At 41.4% G+C, this 27411-nt stretch overlaps 2 protein-coding genes across 6 annotated transcripts in view; one reads left to right on the top strand and one right to left on the bottom strand.

The window, feature by feature from the left end:
- The window catches only part of GTPBP6 (GTP binding protein 6 (putative)), a 23617-nt gene extending 14084 nt beyond the window's left edge, over positions 1-9533 (top strand). For 2 of the 5 annotated variants that reach the window (XM_048494298.1, XM_048494299.1), the window contains exons 8-10: positions 296-444; positions 1472-1624; positions 2274-2641. In XM_048494298.1, coding sequence (XP_048350255.1) covers positions 296-444; positions 1472-1624; positions 2274-2433 — 462 coding nt within the window. In that variant the 3' untranslated portion in view covers positions 2434-2641. Of the gene's footprint in view, positions 1-295; positions 445-1471; positions 1625-2273; positions 2642-6451 lie in introns of those variants that run through there. The other 3 variants (XR_007244306.1, XR_007244305.1, XM_048494300.1) reach the window with 3 other exon arrangements.
- Positions 3905-27411, bottom strand: PLCXD1 (phosphatidylinositol specific phospholipase C X domain containing 1). Its single transcript, XM_048494301.1, has 7 exons — positions 26972-27411; positions 22381-22525; positions 20127-20263; positions 19015-19143; positions 13905-14060; positions 8361-8544; positions 3905-6583 (listed from the first exon to the last, which is right to left on the bottom strand). The coding sequence occupies exons 2-7, from the start codon at positions 22508-22510 to the stop codon at positions 6345-6347; spliced, it is 975 nt and encodes a 324-aa protein (XP_048350258.1). The 5' UTR covers positions 22511-22525; positions 26972-27411; the 3' UTR covers positions 3905-6344.

Below are 27411 nucleotides of genomic sequence, written 5' to 3' on the forward strand. Positions count from 1 at the left end.
ATTTTCAAATTATTTTCTATTTTGTTTAAAGACTTCTCTTTAACTTTGAAATGAGAAAGTGGAACATAATTTTCCTTAGAATCTATAAGTATGTTAGGGAGGAAAAGAGTTCCTGCTTCCTAGCATGGAAAGGGGTCATGCTACAGACAACATATCTTCAGCCTCAAGTTCAGTTTTAGCCTTCTGCCTAGTCAGGTAGTATAGCTGAACTTGTTTGGTTCTTCTTTCCAGCTTGCCTCTGTTTAAAAAAAATCTAATCACTTATTCATGCATTTCTGTTTGTTTCCTTTGCTAGGATTTAATTGTCCACGTGAGGGATATTAGCCATCCAGAAACCACCCTCCAGAAGGAAAGTGTGCTGTCGGTTCTCAGGAATCTCCATCTTCCCAGTCAGTTAATGGAGTCAATTATTGAAGTTCACAACAAAGTAGATTTGGTAGACAGGTAAGAGTTGGAGTAAACCTTTTGAAATATTGTTGCATTCCATATTTTAGTCATCCCAGTCCACAGATAAAATCAATTGAGGGTCTTCAGAATAAAGTTTATGGTGCAGTAGCCTTTGTGCCAGAATCCTTCGCTTTATTTCTGGCACAGTGTTGCAGTCTCGCCATTTTGCATTGGAACAGGAGTCCAGCTTATGTCATGAGTTAAGGCATTCCAATTCACATTTGACCACCAAGATGGAATAAATTAAGGATGGCATCTATCCATTAAAATATTCCTGCTCCATATTTGCCTTATAGCCCAAGAAAGATTATAATTCCAAAATTAAAAACATATTATACAGTAAAAACCTAATTAACCCCTTTCCCAAGAAAATATCCTCAGCACTCACTAATCAAAAAGCACTCACTAATCAAATGGTCCCTGTAGGCTCTTCTCTGTTCCAATGATTTCCTTGAATTTTAAGCATGCTAAAGATGAACTAGGTCATGACCTAAACTTTTCTTTGGCTTAACTGGTTTATGAATGAACTGCTTTTTCTGTATCCCTTTTTGCACTCAGAATATGAGAAGGTAAGAGAGATTGTAAAGTAATTGTATAGACTAGCACAGTCTTCAAAGGAAAAATGGCAGTAGATAGGGGTAAGAGAGAAGGAATGCTTCAATGTTTTTAATATTTTGCACTGGCTGGAGACCCACAAGGTAAACCTGCAGAAAGCTGAATTAATATATGAAAATTCCCACCCTTCTGACCGTAGCTGGTGCTCATGAATTATCCCAGCTTTGCCTTGGGCAGATGTCTCCTCAAATTGGGCATTGAATCATGTGATCATTTGGAGGTCACAAAAATTTGCTTTTTTATTTCGAAATAGATGAGATAAAATGCTTGCTGTGAAGCAGTATTTTGTCTCTGACAAAAGAGAAGCACAGTTTACTCCTAGGAAACACAGTTTACCATTGTACTTCTGTTTCTCAGCTAAGTTGCTGCTTGTTCTAAGGTTGTCTTTCTGTCTGTTGCTTTCTCCTAGTTACCATCCTACTGAACCAAATGCCATAGCCATTTCTGCTCTCTTGGGGCATGGATTAGACAACTTGAAAGAGGAAATTGAGAGGACAGTTTTGAAAATAACTGGGAGGCAGATTCTGACAATTCAAGTTGATTTATCTGGACCTCAGCTCAGGTAAATGGCAGCAGCAAAAGGTCTGTGGCCGGCCTGGGCGGTGGGGGGGCGACAGAGGAAAGGTAGTCACATAAGTATCAAGGCTCTATTTCTCAGGCAAGGTGGTGCTTTGTGGGGGAGGGGATACAAACGATTACATACCCTGCTTAAGCCACTCTTGGACAGTAGGAGATAACCTGATTTGGGAAATATTTAACAGTCCTTGTGTTGACTTTAGCTTAGAAAAGAGTTGCATGAAGAGCGAGTCTGTAGCTAAGAAGTTTATGGCTGTGTCCATTTACATTTCTGTATCATCATCAGGCTCTATATCCTTCAGAATGTCTGGCACAAATGCATCAATTTAGTTGAAATGCTGCCGCTGTAACCTAATTCTGGTGCTCCTGATGTGCTGTAGTTCTGATTGTTGCATTTTGCTGCTTTTTCTGGCTCAGTAGCCAATTGTGGTTGCATTTTATTCGCTGCTTTTTTTTACATTTCTTATTAATCACTTTGAGTGCTTTATTGGTTGAAAGGTAGGGTCAAAATATTAAATATGGAAGTTCAACAAAAAAGGGAACTTAAAATATGCAGCTCACATAAAACATATCTACCTTTAAACACACCTGTAGCAGCACTGAACTATCAGACATTGACTGTTTTATCATTTCAGTTGGCTTTACAAAGAAGCAACAGTACAAGAGATGAATGTTAATCCTGAAGATAGTACAGCCACTGTAAACGTGATTATAAGCAGCTCTGCCTTGGGCAGATACAAAAGACTGTTTCCACGATCACGTTGTTCTTCCATGGGAAAGGGGAATCCTGACTAAAAGAAAAGCATTTTTAACAGAAGTTAAATGCAGAGTACTCTGCTAGAACACAGACTTTCGTCATATTTCTACTTGGAACTGATCAGCATCTGTTTGTCATGCAATTCTGACCTACTACCTCTGGGAGGAAAACAACCTCAATACGAAAGCTTTATAAAACTGTTTGCTTGGAATTGCAGAAAAGGATTAAAGATGTTTTGCCCCCAAACTTTGGAGGTTTCAGCTCTATCTGTAGTAAAAATATCAAGTCTCTGCAAAATGGCCAGTTGTTCTGGAACATAGCTGGCTGTTGGTCATCTCTTCCTTGACTGCTTTCCTTTGCTTAATAGATAAAAGGGAATTTAAATAGGAGAAACTGAAAACATGCCCACTGGTGGCAAAAAAATAACCCTGTTTCCCCCCTGGAATGCTCCTTAGGAAATAATTATTTATACCACATATGGAAACCAGCCAAAGTCAGCTTGGCTCCAGGAATGCCCCCAGCCTGCCCCCAGCTGCATTGATATCCATGTTTAGGCCGCTGCAACTGGGGGCAGAAACACCTTCCTGGTTGGGCAAATGTGTTTGCGTGAGCCCACACCATTCCACAGCCCACTACACCTCCCCCCGGCCAATCTGGATTGGGCTGTTAGTCCTACAATCAATCCTGGGCTTCTGTAGATACCACTGTGTGTGCTAGTGCATCTATCTAAGCCAAACTCAGAATGCTAGCAGCAATTTCTATGATTGGCTGTTGTGCATTTTCTGGGCTGTGTGGCTGTGGTCTGGTAGTTTTTGTTCCTAACATTTCAGCAGTATGTCACAGCGAGATTCATTTCTCTCTGTGGCACAGAAGAAACATATCTCACTGTGACATATCTCTGAAGATACCCGCCATAGATGTAGCTGGAACATTAGGAGCAAAAACTGCCAGAACATAACCACACAGCCTGGTAAACCCACAACAGCCTTCAACAATACAATTTCTGTGATCCTCGCAGAACATTGTATTGTGTGAATCAGTCCCAAGACCATAAAATATACTGGACTTTTTTACTTAGTTTAATTCCTGTTATGGTTCCTAGCAGCCAGGTAATGTGATAGAGACTCTGAAAAGTGAAAGACAAACTTTATTAGACTGAGTTCAGGTTCATTCAGTTCTACAACACTTGTACTATCTCTGATGCTGTCACAACCACTTCCACATTTAAGGCTGCTGCAATAAAGCTTTGGTCATTAGAAAGTGCCTACTATAACCACCTATTTAGGCTGGTAAACATTTACTATAGATCAGTGGTGGCGAACCTATGGCACTCCAGATGTTCATGGACTACAATTCCCATCAGCCCCTGCCAGCATGGTCAATTGGCCATGCTGGCAGGGGCTGATGGGAATTTTAGTCCATGGACATCTGGAGTGCCATAGGTTCGCCACCACGGCTATAGATGGTACCAATCAGTAAGGATGCTCATACCAGTCATAGTACACCAGATCTACTTTTTCCATCCTACATTCCAACGTAAAACCTTTCCACTACTGTGTGGGTGGGGATGCTGCTCCAGAGTTCCCTACATAACCTTTGATGAGGGCTCAGTAGGGTATAAATAGAAATTGGGAGTTTAAAAAAACCCTCTGTGGAAATGGAGCAGCTGCTTCTACCAATTCTTAAAGCACAGGAGTATCTGGACACTTCTTTTTAATAATATATGCCATAAGGGAGAAGACAAAATATACCAATACACACAATAGATAAATTTGGTTAGTTAACCTATAAGCACAGAGATCCTGAATTAAGATCGCCTTGTTGAGGTGATAACCTATAATATCACTGGCAAGACTACTTGTTTCACTTTACAAGTGCTGTTTTAGTAATTGCAAATATGGCAAATAAACATAAACAATTACACTGAAAAAAATATAGTTTACATCCATTCTCAAATCACAGAGTGTTGGTGTTTGAAATAAGAAACTGGATCCTGGAGATTATGGATCCAGCAGTGGAGGTGATGCTTTTTATCTGGCCCCAGTCACTCAGAGCAGTATTCACAAACCTTTCCATTGGTTGCTGATGTAGAAAGGATTTCCCTCAAGTGCCTTTTTTCAAAGAGGATGCACAAGAGGATGCACAACCAGCTGAACTGGTGTTTTATGGTCACGTACATAAGTGCAGTCAAGTCACAACAAACTTATGGTGACCCCACCAAGGGGCTTTCAAGGCAAGTGAGAAGCAGAGCTGGTTTACCTTTGTTTTCCTCTGCAAAGTCTTCCTTGGGGATTCCCTATCCAAGCTACAGTTAAGAATATCAAACTAGTGTACAGGTCACTACATCACCAGGCTCCCCAAATCTGCTATTACACCTTCATTTTAAATATTTGTCTGAGATGCTTAAGAGCAGCCGTTGTTCAAATCAATTCATTTAGGTCGACATTCTGCTTCCAACTGCAACCAGGTAAATGCTTTCAGCAAGGTTGTAAGATAGGAATACAACAGCCCTCCTCTTCATTATTTGTCTCATAGGTCCTGGGGTTAAAAAATATTGCCTCTAAACACAGCAGTTGCATTGATCCATCACAGCTAAATAGATATTGACAAAACTGTTGTCAAATTTTATTAGTGCCTATGGCTATTGCTACATATTGTAAGTTGTGCAAATTGCAGCACTGTGCAAGGAGGATTGAAAAACATTATCTACTTCATACATACTTTACAAACACCTTATATATCTCTTCGCCTCTGCCCCAAATCATTACTATTTTCTGCTCTTTTTCTACATTATTCTTCTTGCAACCCAGATTTACGTATACCATTACAATACAATACTGGCCATGCTATTAGCAGTCCCTTTTTCAAGTAATTCTTAACACTGAACTATTTTTTTCACAGCTGCTGCATGCTGAATTGACGTTCCATGCAAAATAGCCATACGATCTTTTTCCTGGTTACTATCTATGTGGTCAGGATTTTTTGCCCAACTATCTTCATTTTTACACTTAGAGAAAGTGTTTCTGGCAAGGTAGTTTGGTGATATCTTCAAACACGGCTATCTCATACTTCACTTACAACTCATGGACTGAAAAGTTAAATACCACTTGTGGAAACTTGCTGCTTATTTTCCTGTGTTGCAAGAACCATCCATTTATTCTAGTCTTCTGATTCCTGTTCTTTACCAAGTCCAAAAAAGGATGTCTCACTCTTCTCTCATAATCAAAGTATGCAATGTCTCTACTAGAAAGCTGTGAGATGTGACTTCGGTCAGCTGAGCTTGTTCCTTTGAACGTTTAGCTTTAAGAATGTTATCCATTATTTACCATGGTAGTAGTTAGACTAGCTAACCTCATCCCTTGCTTTCTTCTCTCCTACCCAATCCCTTTCTGAAAATTGTATTACGTTGGCTTCCTTCTGCTCTTTTAGCAGAGGCTGATTTCTAGATAATTCTTTCCTTGTAAAACTCCTCTATTTATAGCTTTTGTTATGGGATCCCAGCATCAAGCATTGGATGTTTCACAGTCAAGGTTGTACTTCTGGATTGGCAGCATGAACCGTTCCATAAAGATGGCTAGCTTTGTCAGTCCTGATTTTGTCAGTCATCTGTTTTTGGAAGAAGAATGTCTTCCCCTTCCCTATGAAGAGATAACTGGTGTGTGCCATTTAGTTCACAAGAGCACCTGGTCAGATTCTCTTATACAGTAACAAGTACCAAGCATTGAAGACATGATGTTTGGATTTAAAAAATGGCAAAAGTGATGTGAAAAAGTACTTGGTTTCCTAGGAAGCAATGCAGTAAGAACAGTTGTATTTTTCAGTATCAGCGCCAGAACAATTCTTAACTAGAGGAGGGTTTTTTAAAACTTTGCTGTGTATGTATTATTCCAAAGTCTCACGGTACTCAGGTTTTTCCAAAACTGGGCAAAGGCAGCATATCCGGGGAGTGCTATTTTGGAATAAGGTTTTCATTAAGACTGATCACATTCTTCACAAAATTATTTCTTTCTATGAAGTCTCCAGCAATTATATTAATGCACTCTTTCCCTGCTCCAGGTTGTTGCTTCTTTATCCAGCGATTTAGACATGGAAGGGCATGGAGCGTCATTTTCTTTATAGAATAATGGAGATGTGCCAGAATGTACCCCAAATCTCCAGTAAGATTGATTCCTGCAACGAATAATCCACCTGTATGAAAACAAAACAAAGAGTTGCCACCGTGTCTGTAATATGCCTTCCTGTGGGCATGACTAACACTGTGGGTAATCAGTGTTTGAATTTTCTCACTATATTTAAAAGTTTAATTTCAGGCACCTCCATCAAAACCTCCAGTGATGGCGAACCTTTTAGAGAACAAGTGCCGGGGTGGAGCAAGGGAAAACTGTGTCCAGGGCATGTGTGCACCCTGCACCCCTGCCTGCCCCTGCCCTGCCCTGGAACACCCCGAAACACCCCGTCACACTCCTGGAACACCCTCGCCACGCCCCTGCAGGGACACGCCCCCAGTTCGTTGCGTACCCCTAGCTCCCTTGACACTATGCCACTGCTGAGTGCCCAAACTGGGGCGATGGCGTGCGTGCCCACAAAGAGGGCTCTGAGTGCCACCTCTGGCACCCATGCCATAGGTTCGCCACACTGGTTTAATCTGTCCACTCTTGCATGGTTCACCCATTAATCTCTTATCCCTTTCCCACTCTTAGGAATTTGGGAAGGAAAAAGATTCCTCCCCCGTCCCCACACCCATAGGGAGAATTCTAACTTGGGCCGATGCAGAGGCGTACCAGGGGTAAATGGTGCCCAGAGACACATTGTCTCCGGGTGCCCCCCCTTGGGGGGTGGAGACAGGCACCTTCAACCCGGCCCATGTTCATGTTGATAACGACATGTGTGAGTTGAGGGTGCTCAGACACAACAGCAGGAGGAAGTCCTGCTGCCTCGTCATCTTCGAGGGCCCTCAACCCCACCCATGTGTCATGGACATAGGTGGGGTCAGGGGTGCCCAGCTCGACACCCCCACTGCCGTCTTCCTGGTCACGTGGGGAGGCAATTTTGTGCCCCCCACATGACCAGGAGAGTGGTGCCCGGGGGCAAGAGGTACCCCTTGCCCCTAGGCAAATATGCCACTGGGCCGATGCATCTGAAATTTAGCTTTCAAAAGATGCTGGGAGATATATTTTTAATCAATTTGACTCTGTATTCACACAGCATAGAGTCCCATTCCTTTATATTAATTAAAGATAAAGGAGCAAACTATCCTTGTACCAGTATGCTGCTGCATTTGCAACCCATGCACATTGAAAGCAGTCCACAGAGATACTTGTAACTAATCTCCTAACATGGCAGACTGAAGTTACCAGTAGATTCTCTCATCATTTTCTATATCAAGGGGTAGAGGAGATCCAACATAGATAATTGCAACATCTTGTCACTTTGAACCGCAGATTAAGGTGCTAAAGAGCCATTCTACTTGGCAGTAAGCGCCTTACCTCTAGGAGCAACATTGTCCAAATAGTGCACTGTTGTCTAGATTCAAATCAAACAGTTTGCACTACATTGGCTCTCCAATATTGATTAACTGGTGCAAACACAGCCCATTATAATCAGCTGTTTTCATGTCTTTGTTTTGTTAATTTAGTAGACCTTTATAAAGAATAAAGAAATAGCATAAAATAGCTCTACAGATATAATAGACAGCTGTTGAATCTCTCTAAATGCATCCTAACAGTGTCCATGCACATTTGAAGTAAAAACAAAGGGTTTCAGTTATCCGGTTCACCCTGTCTCCTTAAATGTGATCAGAGAAAAACCAATCTTCCTTTAAAGTTATATATTATATGGCTCCGATCAAGCTTTATGGAAATCCTTCTTTTAAAATGATAAAAGCATGTCAATCTTTGACAGTCTAGAGAACAAGCCAGATAGAGCTTTGAAACATGGTTTGCAGAAACAAAAATGCAACAGATACCTGGGCGTCCACCACTTTTCCTTAGCTCCAAATACTGGACAAGTTTTCTTGCTGTGGTCTTATTTCCCCACCAGTATGGAATTTTAGGCCATAACTCAGAGTGCTCTGCCACTTGTACAATATCTTCATATGAGACAATAACCTGATAGCCATTAGCCCACATGAGCTGTAGGGTTGGAACCACCTGAAAGAGAGACATTGCTCTATATTTGTGTGGCCACAATGAATGTGGCCACTGCACAGAAATTCAAATGTTAAGGCATGCATCCTTTATTATATTTCTCTAACTTGAATTTAAAATTCATAAACAGGAGAGATTAAATAGCAAAAGAGGCATTTTTTTCTGAATACTAAGAATCACCATACGTTTGTAGGATTTTTTCCCATATGTGAATTTTCTAACTTCATAAAAGGCCTTCAGTTTTTTGCTAGGTAGGCAGTCTCCTTACATAAATACCCTCATTTATATTTTTTAAAGCTAATGTAAGGGGGGAAAAACTTTCTTAGATGAAACATTTCAGAATATCTTTCATAAACATTGTGTTTATTTTTAAGCAAAATCAATCACTCTTTGTTTCCATCTGCCTCCATAATATTAGAAGGAAAGAAAGGAAAAAAGGAAAGGAAAAAGACCCTTGACAGAACATCTTGCTCTGTGTCTCCCATATAGTTTTTTTTTGTTCACAGGTTCCCAAGAAATACAACTAAACTTCTTGAAATCCAAGAGTTCTGTACATCATCCCCTCAAGCAGACCAGTCCCATTATCTACACCTCAGTACTTGAGGACTCTTCCCCCATACACACACATTCAACAAAGTGCCTCTATATGATGTGATTACTGGTGCTGAACTGACTGGTCATTTCCTGTTTAAGAAGTGAAAGACAATTTTAAAAGAGAAGAGTTCTGTCTTTTCTACACACTGTTCTAAGTGCAACAAAATTCACATAGCCTCGGCCTATAGCTGTGATCCAACTTACAGAAATGTGTACTGGCATTTTTGAATAAATTCCATTGCTCTCATGGAATTTAATCGCCATTAATGCCCTAATTTGATCAGCTATTTAATTTCCACACCAAAACTGAAAATATCTTAGATATAGTAGTGAAGAGATTTGATCACTTTGTAAGTAAGGTATAAGTTTACATTTAAAGATAAAGGTTTATTATTGTTGTTGTTGTTATTGTTATTATTTATTCCATTTCATATACTGTTCTATCCCCAGAGGGCTCTGAGCGATGCACAACAAATATAAAACATAATATAAAATATAAAATCATTAGAAATACACAATAAATCCAATAAAATTATCTAAAATCAGTAACAATTCATGTAGCACCACATAATATATATATTGAATATCATTAATGCATTTGATGGCATCTGGCCTACACCCCGGGAGAGGACCAACAAATAGCCAAGATAGGCACATTCAGATGACACGGGGGCATCATGAAGGGGCGGGAGATCCGCAGCCAGCCTCCCCAAAAGCTCCGGGGGAACAGCTTGGTTTTGTAGGCCCTGCGGAACTCACCCAGGTCCCGCAGGGCCCGAACAGCTGGAGAGAGAGAGTTCCCACCAGGCAGGGGCCAGGCCTGTAAATGCCCTAGCCTGGGTAGAGGCTAGCCACATCATAGAGGGGAGGAAAAACCACCAGGAAATTTGCCTCTGCTCAATGCAAAGGATGAGTCGGGACATATGGGGTAAGATGGTCTCGCAGGTATGCGGGCCCCAGGCCGCGAAGGGTCTTAAAGGTCAACACCAACACCTTGAAAACGATCCGGAAATCCCACTGGGAGTCAGTGCAGGCGGTGCAACACAGGGGAGATGCAGGGGCGTACCTAGGCAAACTGGCGCCCGGGGACAAAACCTGATTTTGGCGCCCCCCCCCCCGACCCGGCATATGAGCGGCCACCCTCCCCCACCATGACCAAACAATGATTTTTGTACCACCTCACAAAACACCTCCCACTCCCATCAAAACATACATGGCTCTCTCCCCACCAACTCTTTTCCTAATTTCCTAATCACAACAACCCTATGAGGTAGGTTGTTAGCCTGAGAAACAACTCCAAGCCAGTGCAAGTGGGTATTAAGCATGTAAATCTCTCACAAATCACCCCCAGCAAAACATTTACCAAACAAATGTCAGCATCATCTCTCACAAAACACCTCCAGTGGAATCCACCCCCAAACAGCATCACTTTCAATGGTGTTTAAACTAGGGAGCTCAGATTCTTCTTTTAAATCCACCTTAAAGGGAGAATCTGGAGTCCCCGGTTAAAACAAAATTAAAAGTGATGCTGTTTGGGGGTGGATTCTCCCCCGCCCTGAAACAGAAGAAGAAGAAGAAGAGTTTGGATTTATATTCCCCCTTTCTCTCCTGCAGGAGACTCAAAGGGGCTTACAATCTCCATGCCCTTCCCCCCTCACAACAAACACCCTGTGAGGTGGGTGGGGCTGAGAGAGCTCAGCAGAGCTGTGACTAGCCCAAGGTCACCCAGCTGGCGTGTGTGGGAGTGTACAGGCTAATCTGAATTCCCCAGATAAGCCTCCACAGCTCAGGCGGCAGAGCTGGGAATCAAACCCGGTTCCTCCAGATTAGATACATGAGCTCTTAACCTCCTACACCACTGCTGCTCCTCATCCTCAACCCTCATCACTTTTGAGGGTTGGAGATTCAGATGAAACAAATAGCAGATTCGGCTGGAATCTGGGCAAATTTGGGCACATTCGGACAAAAATTGTCCAATTATGTCCTGCCCAAATATGAACAAACGCGAATGCAAGGTATTTGGGTTTTTGGGGAGTATTTTTGGTGTTTTTTCGGCCTGCAGGGAGCACATTTTTAAAGCTAGCAGCACCATGATTTCAGGGCATCATCCAGAGACTGCCCTGATGATACCACCCAAGTTTGGTGATGTTTGGTTCAGGGGCAGCAAAGTTATGGACGCCCAAATGGAATGCCCCCATCCCCATTGTTTTCAATGGGAGCTAACCTGAGATGGGGGCTACCCATTTGAGGGACCATAACTTTGATCCCCCTGAACATAACTTCACCAAACTTGGGTGGCATCATAAGAATAGTTAACAGATGATACCCTGAAAATTTGGTGTCACTAGCTTTAAAAATACACCCCTTCCAGGCACCCCAAGAAATTTGCCCAAGATTCTTTGTTTTGCAGTGACTTTGCTCCATTGTAGCCAATGGGCAATTTCTGAGTGTGTAGGCAGGCTGCACATTTTTGAAGATAGAGGCACCAGACTTTCAGGGTGGCTCCAGGAGGGCTTCCTGGTAATAGCATCCAGGTTTGGAGACCTTTGCTTCTGGGGGTTCAATTTTATGGGCTCCCAAAAGGCTTATTTTGTTTACTTGCTCCTGCACATGAAAGCCTGTGGGCTGAGTTCTCTCAGAACTCTCTCAACTCCCCCGCCCCCCCACTCCAGAAGCAAAGCTCACCAAGCTTGGATGCTATAACTCAAGGCCTCTTGGAGCCACCTTGAAAGTCTGGCACCTCTATCTTCAAAAATGTGCAGCCTGCCTCAAAATTCCTCATTAGCTACAATGGAGCAAAGTCACTGCAAAACAAAGAATCTTGGGCAAATTTCTTGGGGTGCCTGGAAGGGGTGTATTTTTAAAGCTAGTGACACCAAATTTTCAGGGTATCATCTGTTAACTATTCTTATGATGCCACCCAAGTTTGGTGAAGTTATGTTCAGGGGGACTAAAGTTATGGTCCCTCAAATGGGTAGCCCCCATCTCAGGTTAGCTCCCATTGAAAACAATGGGGATAGGGGCACCCCCTTTGGGGGTCCATAACTTTGCTTCCCCTGAACCAAACATCACCACATTTGGGTGGTATCATCAGGACAGTCCCTGGATAGTACCCTGAAAATATGGTGCCGCTAGCCTTAAAAATGCGCCCCCTGCAGGCCGGAACGTGAAAAACACTTAAAAATTTTAAAAACGCACAAACGACCCTGAAATGTTGGCGCCCCCCCACGTGACCAAATGGGGGGCGCCCGGGGACATAGGGTACCCCCTGTCCCTAGGCAGGAACGCCACTGGGGAGATGTGATCTCTAACAGAGCCCCCCCCATAAGGAGCCAAGCCCCCGCATTCTGGACCAGCTTCAACTTCCGGATCAGTCGCAAGGAAAGGCCAGCAACTGTTTTTGACTGTTAAATTTGTGTTTAAAAACTGTGTTACATATAAATAGCTGAATTCCTTACTTTGAAACAACTTACATTAAAGTGAATAAGGATCCATTCTAAAAGGATGCTGAAGAGTATCCAAAGTTGTAGCAAAATGAAATGGAATAGGAATTTCAAACCAAAGCATGATGCAGATAATTAAATATCTAGGTAACAGAACACAACTGTTCCTCTTACATTTGGCATCTTAATAATTTCAACAATACTAGGTTTAATTTGAATAAAGACTTGGTCTTGGAATGTTGTTTTAATACCAGAGCTGAATCCTGATGTGATAGGCAGCTGTACCCTAAATGGTTACCCCGGCCATAGTACACTGTGATTGACATTCAAATAGAATTCTGAGAATGGTAGAAAACTGACAGTTAAGAACTGACAGTTGACTGAGAAAGAAGCCAACAGATAGAGCTTGGAGAAAGCTGTGTGAGCTATCAGCTGTCTGATGGAGGATTCTCCTCAAAAGTGAAAGGAAACACATTTGGGGGTTTTGGATCAGGATAGGATCTCTAACCAACTATCTAGGGGAAACAGCTCTGATTCCTAAGAGTTTAATGGGAAATACCTCTTGTGAATCAAGTAATGCACTTAGAGAGAAAAACTGGGAAATGTGTCGTGTTAATGTTTCCAAGTCCTACAACTAAAGAACCACTGTGAAAAAGAAAGAACCTTAAGTTTAACAACGTATAAAAGAATCTTAAGTTTAAGAAACAAACCAGTGACTGCCAAGCAAGATCACTTTCAGTAGAATATAAAGGTATGTGAACCACCTTGATACACTTGAGCCTAACCACCTCAAATTTCTCAGTTCTGTTACAATCTACATTCCTGTTATAAGGATTTGCTAACCTGACTTTTAAATCCCACAAAAAAGACTAATAAAACTATTTTAAGTGGTATTTCAAAAAGCCTTTCAAGTGCCAAATATTTACGACCATTTTACCATTAAAAACAAGTTCCTCTATCATATCTGACATAGCTGAACTAACAAAAAAATGAGCTTCTTCAAGCACAACAAGAATGGCTTGCTTACAGGAGCCTATCTCCACACACTTGGGATTAAGATGGAGAAAAGATGGTCTATTACTTAGGGTAGCTTGAACACCAATGGTTCAACACTGAGCATCTGATTCTTAATCAGATTGTAGGTTTTAATTTTCATCTTGCAAAAACGATATTGACATCTGTACAGAATCCCATTCATTTAGAGCATTCATTGTGGGTTTTATGTGAGCAGTATTGTTTACTTAAGTATAACATCCTGAACAGGCAAGTGTAAGCAAGACACTTGTATCTTTGAAAGGTCAAAACCAATGATTCCAAACAACTTACATTTCTAGGACACAGTTTGGAGCTGAAGATCTTCTTTATACAAGCCACCAAATGACCATGGTGGTCCTCGTTCAATCCATCAAAGTTTCTGAAAGCTAGAATGATGACTTCACAGGGATGGGTTTTCAACCATAGTAAAATATCCCACAGGACATCCTACAACAATTAATGCAAAACAGCCAAGATAAATAGTTAGACAGGTGTGTCACACTATGCATGCACAGAATTCTACATGAATGCCAGAGTACTCACCCATTCTACCTCAGCCTGTTCCCACAGCATGAGGAGCCAAGGGATAAACAGTATGCTTATTTAAGTACCAACAGGAGTAATAGCCTACAGGAGCAGCAGTGGCATAGTGGTTAAGAGCAGGTGTACTCTAATCTGGAGGAACCGGGTTTGATTCCCCTCTCTGCTGCTTGAGCTGTGGAGGCTTATCTGGGGAATTCAGATTAGCCTGTGCATCCAACACACGCTAGCTGGGTGACCTTGGGCTAGCCACAGCTTTCCAGAGCTCCCTCAGCCCCACTCACCTCACAGGGTGTTTGTTGTGAGGGGGGAAGGGAAAGGAGATAGTAAGCTCCTTTGAGTCTCCTACAGGAGAGAAGGGGGGATATAAATCCAAACTCCTCCTCTTCTTCTATTCAAGAGAATGCTATCTGCAGTAAAATATTCAGGACTCTTCTAAATATTAAAAAGAGGGTTGTTAGCAAAAAGTATCCATGAACAGAGAGCTTCATAGTTTGGATTCTCTGAAAAGGAACAGCAAGTTGCAAGTACAAGTCCTTTATCTGGTCCGTTAGAATTCCCTCACTGATATCTCAAAATTTAAACCCTAATCTGACAATCCCTTGACTAGTGGGAACTATAATGGGTACACACCCCGTTCCCCTGAAGTATGTAGCTCTATCAATGAATCTTTCTTGATATTCAACCCCACTCCAAGTTCACATGAAAGTGGCTTAGGAGCAGTCTTTTTAAACTAATAGCATAAAGGCTTTTCTTAAAACAAAAATCCAGATTGTTGGCAGCCCAAAACATCATGAGCACAACCACCAGGTCAAATAATTTCCTGAAAACTGCCGCAGAGGTCACCGTTTCAAACTTGGTGGAGCTACCCATTCATCACCACAGAAGATTCTCAACTATAATATAATTAATTATAGCAATGAAAGGCATCATGAGTATATAGCCTGAAATAATGATTTGGTGCAAACTAGGACAGATTACGCATGGGCCAAAAACAGAAGTTTGAAAACGGTTTAAAAGGGTTTAAAACAGTAAAAGGATTTATACCATTTTCACACCGTTTTCACATCGCTGTTTTTGGCCCATGCGGAATCCACTTAGGAGAAGTAGAAGTCTGGAAGTTCAGCAAACGGTTTTTGGGGTAATGCATTTCAAGGTGGATTTAAGGGGATTTCAACCACCTCATTAAGAAATTGCATTTTCATGACTGGGCCACAAAACAAAATTCCGAATGAGAAAAATAATCTGTTCCACCTAACCTATAACCCACTCATTTTTTTAAAAAAACAAGTAACGACAGTAATAGTTACCCCAACAGATGGCTGCTTAGATGGGATTGGATGTAAGTGGATCCAGCCTCCATTTAGACTGGAATAACTATGCACAGACTACATTGTAAGTATACGAGAATCCCATTTTAAATAATGTAGAAGCCATTGTTCTAACCTCTCTTCAAATAGTACCCAATAAAGAGAATCTCAAATATGTATGTCTTTTATTTTATCCATATTTTAAAAAGCATGTGATTTTTTTTTTGAGAGGTTGATTCATATTTTGGACCCTTGGGGCTAGTAATTTTTGGGTTTCTATATTTATTCCTGAGACTCTTGGAAAATTTTTAGTAATCTTCAGACTGTAAAATATATAAACTGGATGTCACATAGAACTGCTGACATTCCTGAGTCAATACAGACATTGCTGAATCATTAATTAGCTTCAAACTCATTTAACTCATGGCCACTTGTAAAACGTCTAGGAATCTAATGCTTCAAGCCTTTGTACTAAGAACCATGCATCACTCAGATTCACACTACTATAACTCATGCATACTATGTTCATTTCAATAGTCCCCTATCTTAAAAAAAATAAGCCACAATTGTCGTTTTCAAAGGAATTAAAGTGTAGCCATAATTGGATATGGGGATTACACTGCTTTGCTCCAGCAAAGTACCCTCACTACTTGTTCAAGCAAATGGCCCACAAACAAAAGATACAGCCTTGCTAAAACAGAAATAATCTTTTTGGTGAGGGAGATAACTAATTTCAGCAGAATTTCCTTATGCTCCCCAACATCCTTTTAAGCAAGATTCCGAGGCGAGCCTTCTCCTTCTTAGCTGCCACCTCTTCCTTTTCTCAGCCCCAGTTCTAGTTTGGTAGTCAGAATGAGCAAGTCAAAGGAGGCTGTGGTTTCCATGTGAGCTAGCAGCAAGGTGTATGCATAGGAATGTGCTCTCTTCACTAATACAACTTTATTTCTACAGACACAACAGAGTTTACAATACAGTTTATGGGAACAACAGTGGTGATGGAAAGTGACATCAAGTTGCAATCGATCAAGGGCCCCACATAAGGTTTTCAAGGCAAGATTCAAATGGGTATATGCATAAAGAAGATGTCGTTCTTCTCATAGTCACACATTCTCCCACAGTCAAACAAACATACACACATGGACAGAAAGGACAGCTTTTTCAGTTCTCCCTCTCATGTGTAAAAGGGCCTTAGCAAATCTGGGCCTTGAGTTCTGGAACACAAAGAATTTCCTTAGTCAATAGAGAGGCACTTAACATATCAAAGAGATTCCATATTTTCACTCCTGGCTGTAAAACCAATCCTATCCAGCCAGATAAGGTTTCTCCCAGGCCTAGTGGTGTCTCAAAGCTGGTCAGTCTTCGCAAATGTGCTGCCCCATCTGCCTTCATTCACTGCATAGATAACCTCTGGCTTTCGGTACATCTCCAGTCCTGGAATTCACCCAACTCCATTCAGGCTGTATTTGCATTGGAAGATTGCCCACAGGTTGCATTTGCATTGGAAGATTGCCCAAAGGTTGTACTGTTAGAGTATGATAACTCTTTGATGATAATGAACTCTTAGGATACTACCTCTGGGCAGTCTTTCCTATGCAAGCACCACTAAAATAAACAAGTATTAAAGCAGGAGTCCTGGGTTCCAACTTGCACTGTGCCATGAAGCTTGCTAGATATTCCTGGACAAGTCAGTTTTTCTTAGCCTAACTTATCAGGAAGGATAAAATGGAAGAGGGTAGAGGCACTATCTTGAAGGCATAAAAGCGTACTAAACAAAGCCTCTGCCAACCAGACCCTGGAAACAAGGTGTAAGGTGCCACTGGCATTTGCATTTATTTTTATTTTATTATATTTATACTCCACCCATTCCAACCTGAGGCCAGGTTCAGGACAGTTTACAATACAATTAAAACCACATCAGTAACGTATAGCATAAAAAATAATGTAACATTTAAAATCTAATATTTGTGGTGGCAAACTATGCAGTAAATTCCAGCCTAGAAAATAATTCTACCCTCCCCTATCCTGATATAAATCAAATTCCTATATATCAGGAAGGGGAAAGGGGAGGAGTCTGCATGTTGATAATGTGCCTGGTAAGGGAGGCCAGCTCATAGATGGATCAAATCTATTCATAGGAAGCCCCAGCCAGTGGAATATCTCTATCTAGGCAAGGTCCCACAGGGCCCTAGTGTCTGCTGACAGAGTGTTCCACCAGGGCTGAAAAAAACCCTGGCTCTGGTCGAGGCCAACAAATGTTAAGGAGCAAAGCATACCTGTGAATCTAGTCACTAGCCAGTTATCTATGCTTGGGACACAGAGATTGCTGCCAGACAGGGGCGTATCTAGGCAAACTGGAGCACGGGAACAAAACCTGAGTTTGGCACTCCCTCCACCCATCCATGGGCCAAACACACAAACCCACCCCCACAACAACAATTTTTTTGCACCAGCTCACAAAACACCTCCCAACCCCCAGCAAAACATACATGGCTCTCTCTCTACCAACTCTCTTTCCTAATTTTTTCCTCACACCTACCCTATGAGGTAGGTTGTTAGCCTGAGAAACAGCTCCAAGCCAGTGCAAGTGAATATTAAGCATGTAAATCTTTCACAAATCACCCCCAGCAAAACATTTACCAAACAAATGTCAGCATCATCTCTCACAAAACACCTCCAGTAGAATCCACCCCTCCGGGGGAGGGCGGTTTATAAATATAATAAATAATAATAATAACAGCATCACTTTCAATGTTTAAACTAGGGAGCCCAGATTCTTCTTTTAAATCCACCTTAAAGGGAGAATCTGGGGTCCCCAGTTTAAACAACGTTGAAAGTGATGCTGTTTGGGGGGAGATTCTCCCCCATCCTGAAACAGCATCACTTTCAATGTTTAAACTGGAGACCTCACATTCTCCCTTTAAGTCCATGCTGAAGGGGGTGGATTTAAAAGGAGAATCTGGGGGAATTTGGAGGGTGCCTGCTGTCAGGGGTGCAATTGTTAAGCTAGCAGCACCAAAATTTCAGAGTATCTTTAGGAGACTCTCCTGATGATACCACCCAGGTTTGGTGAAGTTTGGTTCAGGGGGTCCAAAGTTATGGAGCCTCAAAGGTCCATAACTCCCCCATCTCCTATTAGCTCCCATTAGAAACAATGGGGGATGGGGGCACCCCCTTTGGGAGTCCATAACCCTGAACCAAACCTCACCAAACCTGGGAGGTTTCATCAGGAGGGTCTCTTTAAAGATCCCTGAAATTTTGGTGCTGCTAGCTAGCCTAAAAACTGTGCCCCCCTGCAAGCCAAAAAAGGAAAAAACACTAAAAAAGACAAAAAAGACACCAACGAGCCTGAAATTTTGGCACCCTCCACTGGGGGATGCCCGGTGACATAGGGTACCCCATGTCCCTAGGTAAATACACCACTGCTGCCAGAGCATTGGCTGCAGAAACTGGATCATGCCAGATATTATATTGATGGTAGTTACATCTTGGTTACCAGAAACAGTCTTAAAATAAATTAACAAATTTGTTTTCATTAGAATTGGAGACTGTACCTCTACAACAGCTGTAGTATATAGCATATGAACAAAGTGCAAAGTCATAGAAGGGTCATCAGGCTTGTGAGCAATCCTAAAGTCAAAGTACCTAATTCCAGCATCCAGTTGCTCCAACACAGTCAGCTCCTGAATAATTAAAAAACAAAACCGAAATACAGAATGTGTGCTTAATTCTCTTCAGAAGAAAGGGACTTCAGTCGGATATGATGCCATGTAATCCACCCTCCAAAGCAGTCTTCTGTTGCTCAGAGGACTTGGAATAAGGTGCACCAATATGCAGAAAACATGTAGCTCTGTTCTTCTTTTATTTGCAAGATATATATCCCACCTTTCTGCCCCCGTAAGAGCTACCAAGGTGACTAATAATGTAAAAAATATACATGATAAAATCACATTTTAAAACCATTGCAATCAACCTCATCCTTTAAACACACCTCACTAAAACAAATTAAATACAGAACTAAAATACATACCGACAAAAAATAGCAATTAAAACATTAAAATACATACAAGACATAAAAACACCAATTAAAACATTGATCAGCTGAGTGAGGTAGTTTAACCATTTTACAGAGTGCATTTAGTTTAAAGGATATTATTTTAAGATGCTCAACAATACCTACATTTATGTTTTGGCTAGGTTTCTTAATTCTGAATTTTAACTAAATGTTTAATGTTTTAGGTTTTTATTATGCTTTATACACTTACAGAATCAATGTGCCTCGGGCAGGTTCATCAGAGAGGCAGTATAAAAATGCTCTCAATAATGCTCTAAATTAATAAACACTAATTCTCTTTGTGGAAGCAGCCTACACCTTTGAGCTTAGAAAGAATCTACATGTGAATCAGTTATCAGAATACAATATACAGAGAGGGAAGGGAGATCTCCTCCACAGACTGCATTAAGAAACAGTAGAAGGCAACAGCTTGTATTAATATATTCTTGTGAAATCTCCCAATTCTCTTGTTGAAAACAAAGGTTTAGTGTTCTGTTTTCTGAGTTGGTTCTATTTTACAGGAATGACTAGAGAGTTACCACTAAAAATAAGTGTCACAAGACAGTAAATTGAAAAATTCAAAATAAGACATAAAAAGGAAGATTTGTTTACCTGTGTTATACACCACCTCAAAATGATAGGGTGTATTATACAGTGCATATGTTTATCCATAAGTTCCAACAGCTTGGATTCATTTACGCTGACAGTTGATGTTTTATCAAAGCTGTATGTCACAGCATCATGGCTCCCTAGCAATATAAAACTTAAAATTAAACTAATGCAATTTTTTGTCTGCCTTTCAAATGCTGCTTGCATAAATACACAAGTTTCGTAAACATTATTCAGGTATCACCTCAGTTCAAAAGGATATCTTCTTGTACCAGAATCACCAGAAAGTTTGTCAACTTCCATATCAGGATGCAGAGCAGAAGGAAGGAAGGCTCTGAGACGAATATAGGCTTAGAGTCCACAACATGGCTAGGACTTTCAACAAATTTCCCACTTCTGTGCCTCTGGGCCATACACACGTCTCCTATGTTCTCAATTGTCCTCATCTTATTCCCACTCTGGCTCTCACACCTGCCCCTCCTCTTTTTGGCCACTGACTCTTTCATCAGGCTCTATGAAGGCATTATAAAGTCCTCATGTTTCTTGTGGGGAGAACTCAAGGACCTTGTATCATGTGTCCTCAAACACCCCCACAGAGATGCTGTTGACTCTCTTATGTGACTACACAGAAATTTCACAAGTAATGTGATTTTTACAAGAGAGGTAATAACAGCTCTATGGAGCTGGGGGAGGGATGTTAAAGTCACTTCTTCCTGTGTGGTGTATTCACATACAGAAAAGTCCAGTGCAGTATTCCTTAAACATTTTAAATTTCTTGACAAAAGGTTGGCTCATTTCCCAAGCCCCTGTGCCCTTGCTCAACTTCCCCCTCAGAGGTTGCAAGAGAAGCTATCTTGGAAACATTTCAACCAAAAGAATCGTTGTAAAAGAGTTTTCAAATACAACAGATTAAAAAGAAAATGAAACGTTTCCACAATGAATGGGGGAAAATGAAGTCCAGAATGCCACAGAGAAAACAATTTATTGAAGTCATGGAAATGTTTTTAATGACGTGTGCGGAAAAGGTTGCAGTCTCTTCAAATTCATGTTTGCTAGTTTGTTTATGAAAATTTGGTGATATTTTCAGTCAAAACTTGAACCGTCACCCGTCAGAAGTAACAATGAACAGTTTTCAATCTCATAGGCATTGTCACAAATCCAAGAATCTGATGTGTAAAGTTGACTTCATTAAATATAATTTTCCACCGGTTACTTCATTGGCACAGCGAGTGCACCAGTCTCAAAGAGAGGAATCTATGGTTATTAGAAATAGGGGAGACAGAGGAGCCATCACAATCTCCCAAGGCTGGAGTGCTTGTCACCGGATGATTAAAGTAGGTGAAGAGTGCAGTGGAAGAGCATAACATGACAGCCTTTGAAATAAAAGTGTTGGTCAGATAGGAGGATTGCTGCCTTTTCACTTGAGGTGATTGGCAACAAAAATGTTAGTCTATATCAGGCAAGAAATATTTCACATATATGATATTTCTAGTTCAGGGGTAGGGAACCTGCGGCTCTCCAGATGTTCAGAAACTACAATTCCCATCAGCCTGTCAGCATGGCCAATTGGCCATGCTGGTAGGGGCTGATGGGAATTGTAGTTCCTGAACATCTGGAGAGCCGCAGGTTCCCTACCCCTGTTCTAGTTCTAGAAGTTTCTGCTATCTGGCCTGCTCATATCGATTTTCCATTTATGGTACTGTTCATAAGCCAATAAGAAAATGATTGTTACAGCAGTAAGTGCAAATAAACGATATACCCATATCGCCCGCAGAGAACCCTTCAGTCCTTGGATAGTAATCTATTCCAGCCCCAGGGCCATTTGGCTGAGCTAGGGCCTTTTCAGCTCTGACTCCCAGTTGGTGGAATTCACTCCCAGCGGACATAAGGGCTCTGAGGATACAAATCAATGCCGCAGGGCCTGTAAGACTTAATTGTTCTGCTGGGCTTACAATTGAAGATGCTGTAATGTAACATCTTGGTCCCCAAGCTCATATCTCTCACCCATATGACCTAGACCTGGAGTGGGAGTAGAACTGATCATTGATGGGTTAGTATTTAAGTCGCCATCTGGGTGTTATACATTGGAATGTTTTAATCTACTAATTTATTAATGGTGTTATTGGTTATTTTAAATATGTTTGTCAACAGCCCTGAGCCCAGCTTTAGCTAGAAAGGGTGGGATATTAAATAAAATTTATTATTATTAAAATGTTTATTATTAATAATATTGTATTTTAAAGTAAATACTATATACCTGGTAGTGATAGGTTGGAAAGCGGAATGGTCCACAGACATTCTGGCAAGTGAGACATCCAATAAGCAAGTTCATGGCACAGGGGAATGGACTTTTTTGGACGGTTCTTCGTTTTCTTTTTTTGCCGCATGTTCTAGAAAATAAGCTAAATGAAAAGTAGCAGTAAACTGACTTGCTGGTCTGTACCAAATTTATCTTGCAAATAACAAAAGCTCCCATTAAATCAATTAAAATCCTTCTGCTGGTCTTGCCAGCTTGCATGCAGGATTCAAATTGAACCTAAGGTCCTTGTTATGTAGGAGGGCCAAGATTGGATCTTCCAACATTTTTTGAACATTAGAAGGCAATGATGGAGTCGATTCTGGAAGCAGAAGAGTTTAGCCCTGTTCCCACTGCCATTTCCATAATAGTATTTCTGAGAAAGGGTTTCTACCAGGAAACTGGTGACGGGAGTCTTCAACTAGCAACTACTGGGAAGGGGCCATAGCTCAAGGGTCAAGCATTCCATTCCGAAGATCCTTGGTTCAGTCCTCAGTATCTCCATTAAACTGATTAGATAATAGGTACTATGAAAGATCCACACCTGAGACCCTAGAACAGAGATGTCAAACATGTGGCCACAGGGACCAGATGTGGCCCCTTGAGAGGGTTTATCAAGCCTGAAAGCCAGCCAAGGCAACCCCTCTTCTTTGCTTCCCAATCTGGCCTGGTGAGCCAGGATCAGAAGCGAGAAGGAGTTGCCTCAGCTGCCTTGTGGGGCTGATAAGCACTGAGGTAACCACACACTCCAGTGCCAATCTTGGCTGTGGGGGCTGCTGGTGGCTTGCCAGCCAAGGCAGCCATGTCCCACGCCCAGAGCCCAGCCCAACCAAATCACATTTGTTATATGTAACAAGTGAGTTAGACACCCATGACCTAGAGAGTCACTGCCAGTCAAAATAGGCAATGCTGATTTTGACAGGCCAAGGGTCTGGTTTATGGTAAAGCAGCTTAATTTGCATTCACTTCCCCTCCTCCTTTTAGCTAAAGACAACACATGAGATTCAACCATAAAACTCCTATGTAATCTGTACACCAATCCAGCGAGAGGTTATGCCGTTACAACAGAAGAACAGCTGAAGCATTTTGCCTGCTTCAACACCAGAATGCCTGTATGACGCCAAACTTAAGCATCAAAGACATATGACAGCCTAAGGACTCTTACAGGGACTGGAATGGTATGCATCAGCATGTCATTACTTCCACTTATAAGTCATCTAGAAATTTGCTTGGCAAATGGGGAAAGGCTAGGTAATTCTGACTAACAAGCAGCCTTCAGTCTTCACCTGCACTAGCCCCAGTTGTTCATATCACTTCTTCTAAAAACAATGTACAGGACTGGGCTATCCATCAATTGAATTACATACAGATTTTTCTTTTAAATATATAGGTTAGAGAATTGGAGTTTTCTTCCCCCCCTAATGAGTACTGCCTTTTGTGGTAGCCCTGGAAATCAGGTCGACAGGTTTGCTTGAAAATATATTATATGTTGGAGCCTGTTAGACACCATACAGCCAATATTCAGTGAAAATTGGTGCCTTATAAATGGTACTGTTCATTATAGTTTTGTTCAGTTCTTCCTGCAAAACATGAGAAAAGTCACCTTGGTGGTCCCAACAGAGCAGAAAGGCAGTATATAAATGTTCTAACAGACAGAAAGAAAACTGGTTGTATGAATATATATCTTTATTTTTTAATGATGAAGGCAGATTAATCAATTAAATAGTATTTTCTTGAGTGTTGTGAGTTTTCCGGGTTGTATGGCCGTGTTCCAGTAGCATTTTCTTGTCTTGAGCAAATGTACATCAGTTGGTTGTTGTGGGTTTTCTGTGCTGTGTGGCTGCATGGCCATGGTCTGGTAATTTTTGTTTCTCTCCAGGGCACATCTCACTGTGACACGCTTCTGAAGATGCCACCTATACATGTGGGCGAAATGTTAGGAGTAAACACCACAGCCACACAGCCCAGAGAATCCACAACAGCCAGTTGGTTCTGGCTGTGAAACCTTCGACAATACATTATACATTAGTTGTACAATGTCAAATCCCAAATAAAATGTCTGAGGGGGGCAATTTTCATCATTTCCCCCTCCTGTGACTAATTCCCTCCAAGTTGTTTTTACTGGTTCTCCTGCCATGAACACCATTCTCTTGCCATGCAGATGGAGCTGCAGTTAGAAAGGGTAAGTGGGAAATCATGCATTTTTGGATGGAAGTCCTTCCGTCCAATTTTAGGCTGGATCCCCTCTAATGGGAAGAACTGTAAAATGAAGCATCCTCATTTTAGTAAAATATAATTAAATTAACACAGATGGACAACTATAGAGACTGTTTTGGACTCTGCAACTAAAGTTTTAGTAAAACCAAGCAAGGGGAAGTCCTAGTTCTCCAAAACAAAAATATATTTTAAGACTAGTTCAGATCTGATATTCTTTTAGAAAGGAAAGTAGATACATATAGTTCAGGCATTTCCCATACATCTATCTGGGTTGCAAAAAAGAAAGACCTTAATAGACATAATACATAAGGTTGATAACAGCAATCCACAGAAAGCACAAATTAAGACTTCACATAAGCCGATTTAAGACTCCACATGAGCCAAACTCCTTATGGACCCCTAAACCCAGGAAAGCTTGACAGCTGTAACTGTATCAGGCGCCACTATTTTGACCTATTTCCATAAATCCCCTTGTCTGAGCCTATCCTATTGTTTCCTAAATAGGTCATTTTCTTCTTTTCAGTAGTCACCAATACTCAGGTGTCATCCAGGATGAAGTGTGAATAGAAATGTATTTTATTATGTTATTTAATTAATGTATACCCTGCCTTTCTCTTCAGTAGGGCCCCGAGGCAGCTTACACGTTATGCTCACAGCAACTGTGTGAGATAGGTTAGAAGAAGAAGAGGTGGTTTTTATTCCCCACTTTATCTCCCAAGGTCATCCAGCAGGCTTCATGTGTAAGAGTGAGGAAACAAATCCAGTACACCAGACTAGAGTCCTCTAGGAGTGAGGAATCAAGCCGGGTTCTTCAAATTAGAGTTTGCTGCTCTTAACCACTATACTGAGGGTGTATGCTTCAACCAAAATCACCCAGCATGCTTTTATGGCATGGCATGGCATGAGTAAGGATTCAAACTTGAGTCTTCCAAATACTAGCCTGACACTTTTAACCACTGTGCCCCACTGGTGTACATGTGGCTCTTCAAGATCCTTTTTCCTGCCACCCAAGAAGATGGCTTTGGGAAAAGATACACCTGTATCCAGAACTCACTGAGTGCATATGCATGACTGGTACACTCCATTTTGGACTGTAACATTTCAGATGTGAGGAGGTGAGATTCAGGACCCTTTACCCCTAAGCCAGCTGGTTTAGTTGAGCACACACATCTATTTAATGGGACAAGTTCTCCTGTGCAATAGCAGGCTGATTGCTGCAAAGAAGAACCTCTAGATCAGAGTTACTACATGGACATGCTACAGTTGACAACTTGGAGGTGAGCTAACGTCCACCGAAAGATGCTTAAGATCCATGTTAACTCCTAGGAGAAATCTCTCTCCTTTCAAAGCAGGGCACCAGATTGTAACTATCTATTTGTAAGGCTTCCAAAATTAAATCAAGAGGGAAATGAATAGTCAAACAAGGATACATTTTGATCCTACAGATCACTTGAAAGAGTTTCAAACTATCCCCTTCATTTCTGTTTACTTAACATTGTTTCCCTTCTAATTTTGTATTATCAGACTGCAGACCTCTCTGAAGAGGAAATAAAAACTTTCATAGGAAGAGTCTCATTGTGGTACATACTATAAGGTACAAGCTTGCGATAAGAAAAGCCTCAGCCTGTCCTGGTACTCTGAGGACTTGCAGGAAACATATACTGTCTCATTCATACTTTACACCTTTAAGAATGTATTACAGATGTCTGATGAGTCCAAATGAAAGAATAACTTACTGGTTGTTCCCATGTTTGTTTCTATATGCCTCAACACTATTGCTGCTCCCAGTACAATAAAAAGGATTAGCATAATTTCACAATCTCAGAAACTCTGCTAGATTTTCTCGGTAGCCCTATTAATGAAGTTCTTTACAGCAAAAGTTGTAGTGAGTCTTTGATGTTGACTGTAAAGAATCAAAACTTTTTCACAGAGATAAAAAATAAGCGTAAACCCCAAATCTCTAGAAAACTAGAAGATAACCCTGAATGCAAAAGCCCCCCCCCCCCAGTCATACACAAAAAATTTTATTATTGCTACTGTCCAAAACTGTAATTCGTTCACGAAATTAAGACACTCCCCTTCTTTTCTTGCTGGCACACATGGGAAAAAAACCTCCTCTCCTTCAAATAAATGGGATATGTTATCAGCCTTACCTTGTCATTATTTTAATGCCCCAGTGAAATATCAGGGGCAAGCAGATGTATGTCATGACCCATATTCAGCTGGGATAACAAAAATTAATCGGCTACAGAGACAAATCAAACGACCCTTCCTTTATTAAAAAAAAAAAAAACAGAAAACTGCAAAAGCGAAAGAGAGAAGAAAACGGCTTTACCTGTCCAGCAGAAATACAAGAGGCAAATCGTTACATACCAGGAACCAAAATCAGTCGCCGCTCATTTTCAAAGCAAGCCTCGTGATTTCCCAAAGCTGAGATTTTGCACAAACCTTTGGTTTGCTCCGAAAGAAACGTACTTTGTTGTCGTTCCTGTTCACTCGTGTGATGGGCATCTGAGCAGCGCCTGTACTTTCCCCATTAGCAGATGTTGCACAGGTTTCCGCATTCCGGATAGGCGCGTCTGCCGGCGCGTGGATTCACACACAGAACAGCGGCGGCACCAGCAAATGAAAACAAACACCCACGGCGATATGATTTGCATAGAGCCTCGGGATTGGTCGCTGTCGCCAACCCGCTGCCTCCTGAGTCAAGCGACGGACAAATTTGACTCGCAGGGGCGGGAAGAGTTAAAATGAGAAGCTGTGCGTTCTTTGAGG

Source organism: Sphaerodactylus townsendi, linkage group LG04, assembly GCF_021028975.2.
Source record: "Sphaerodactylus townsendi isolate TG3544 linkage group LG04, MPM_Stown_v2.3, whole genome shotgun sequence".
NCBI classification, from domain to species: Eukaryota; Metazoa; Chordata; class Lepidosauria; order Squamata; family Sphaerodactylidae; genus Sphaerodactylus; species Sphaerodactylus townsendi.

Coding starts and splice junctions, on each gene's coding strand:
- PLCXD1 (XM_048494301.1), bottom strand. CDS start 22,510: ATGCGGCAAAAAAAGAAAACGAAGAACCGTCCAAAAAAGTCCATTCCC. Junction 19,144..20,126: donor TGAGGTGGTGTATAACACAG/GTAAACAAATCT, acceptor TTAATTATTCAG/GAGCTGACTGTGTTGGAGCA. Junction 6,584..8,360: donor GAAAAGTGGTGGACGCCCAG/GTATCTGTTGCA, acceptor GTTTTCATACAG/GTGGATTATTCGTTGCAGGA.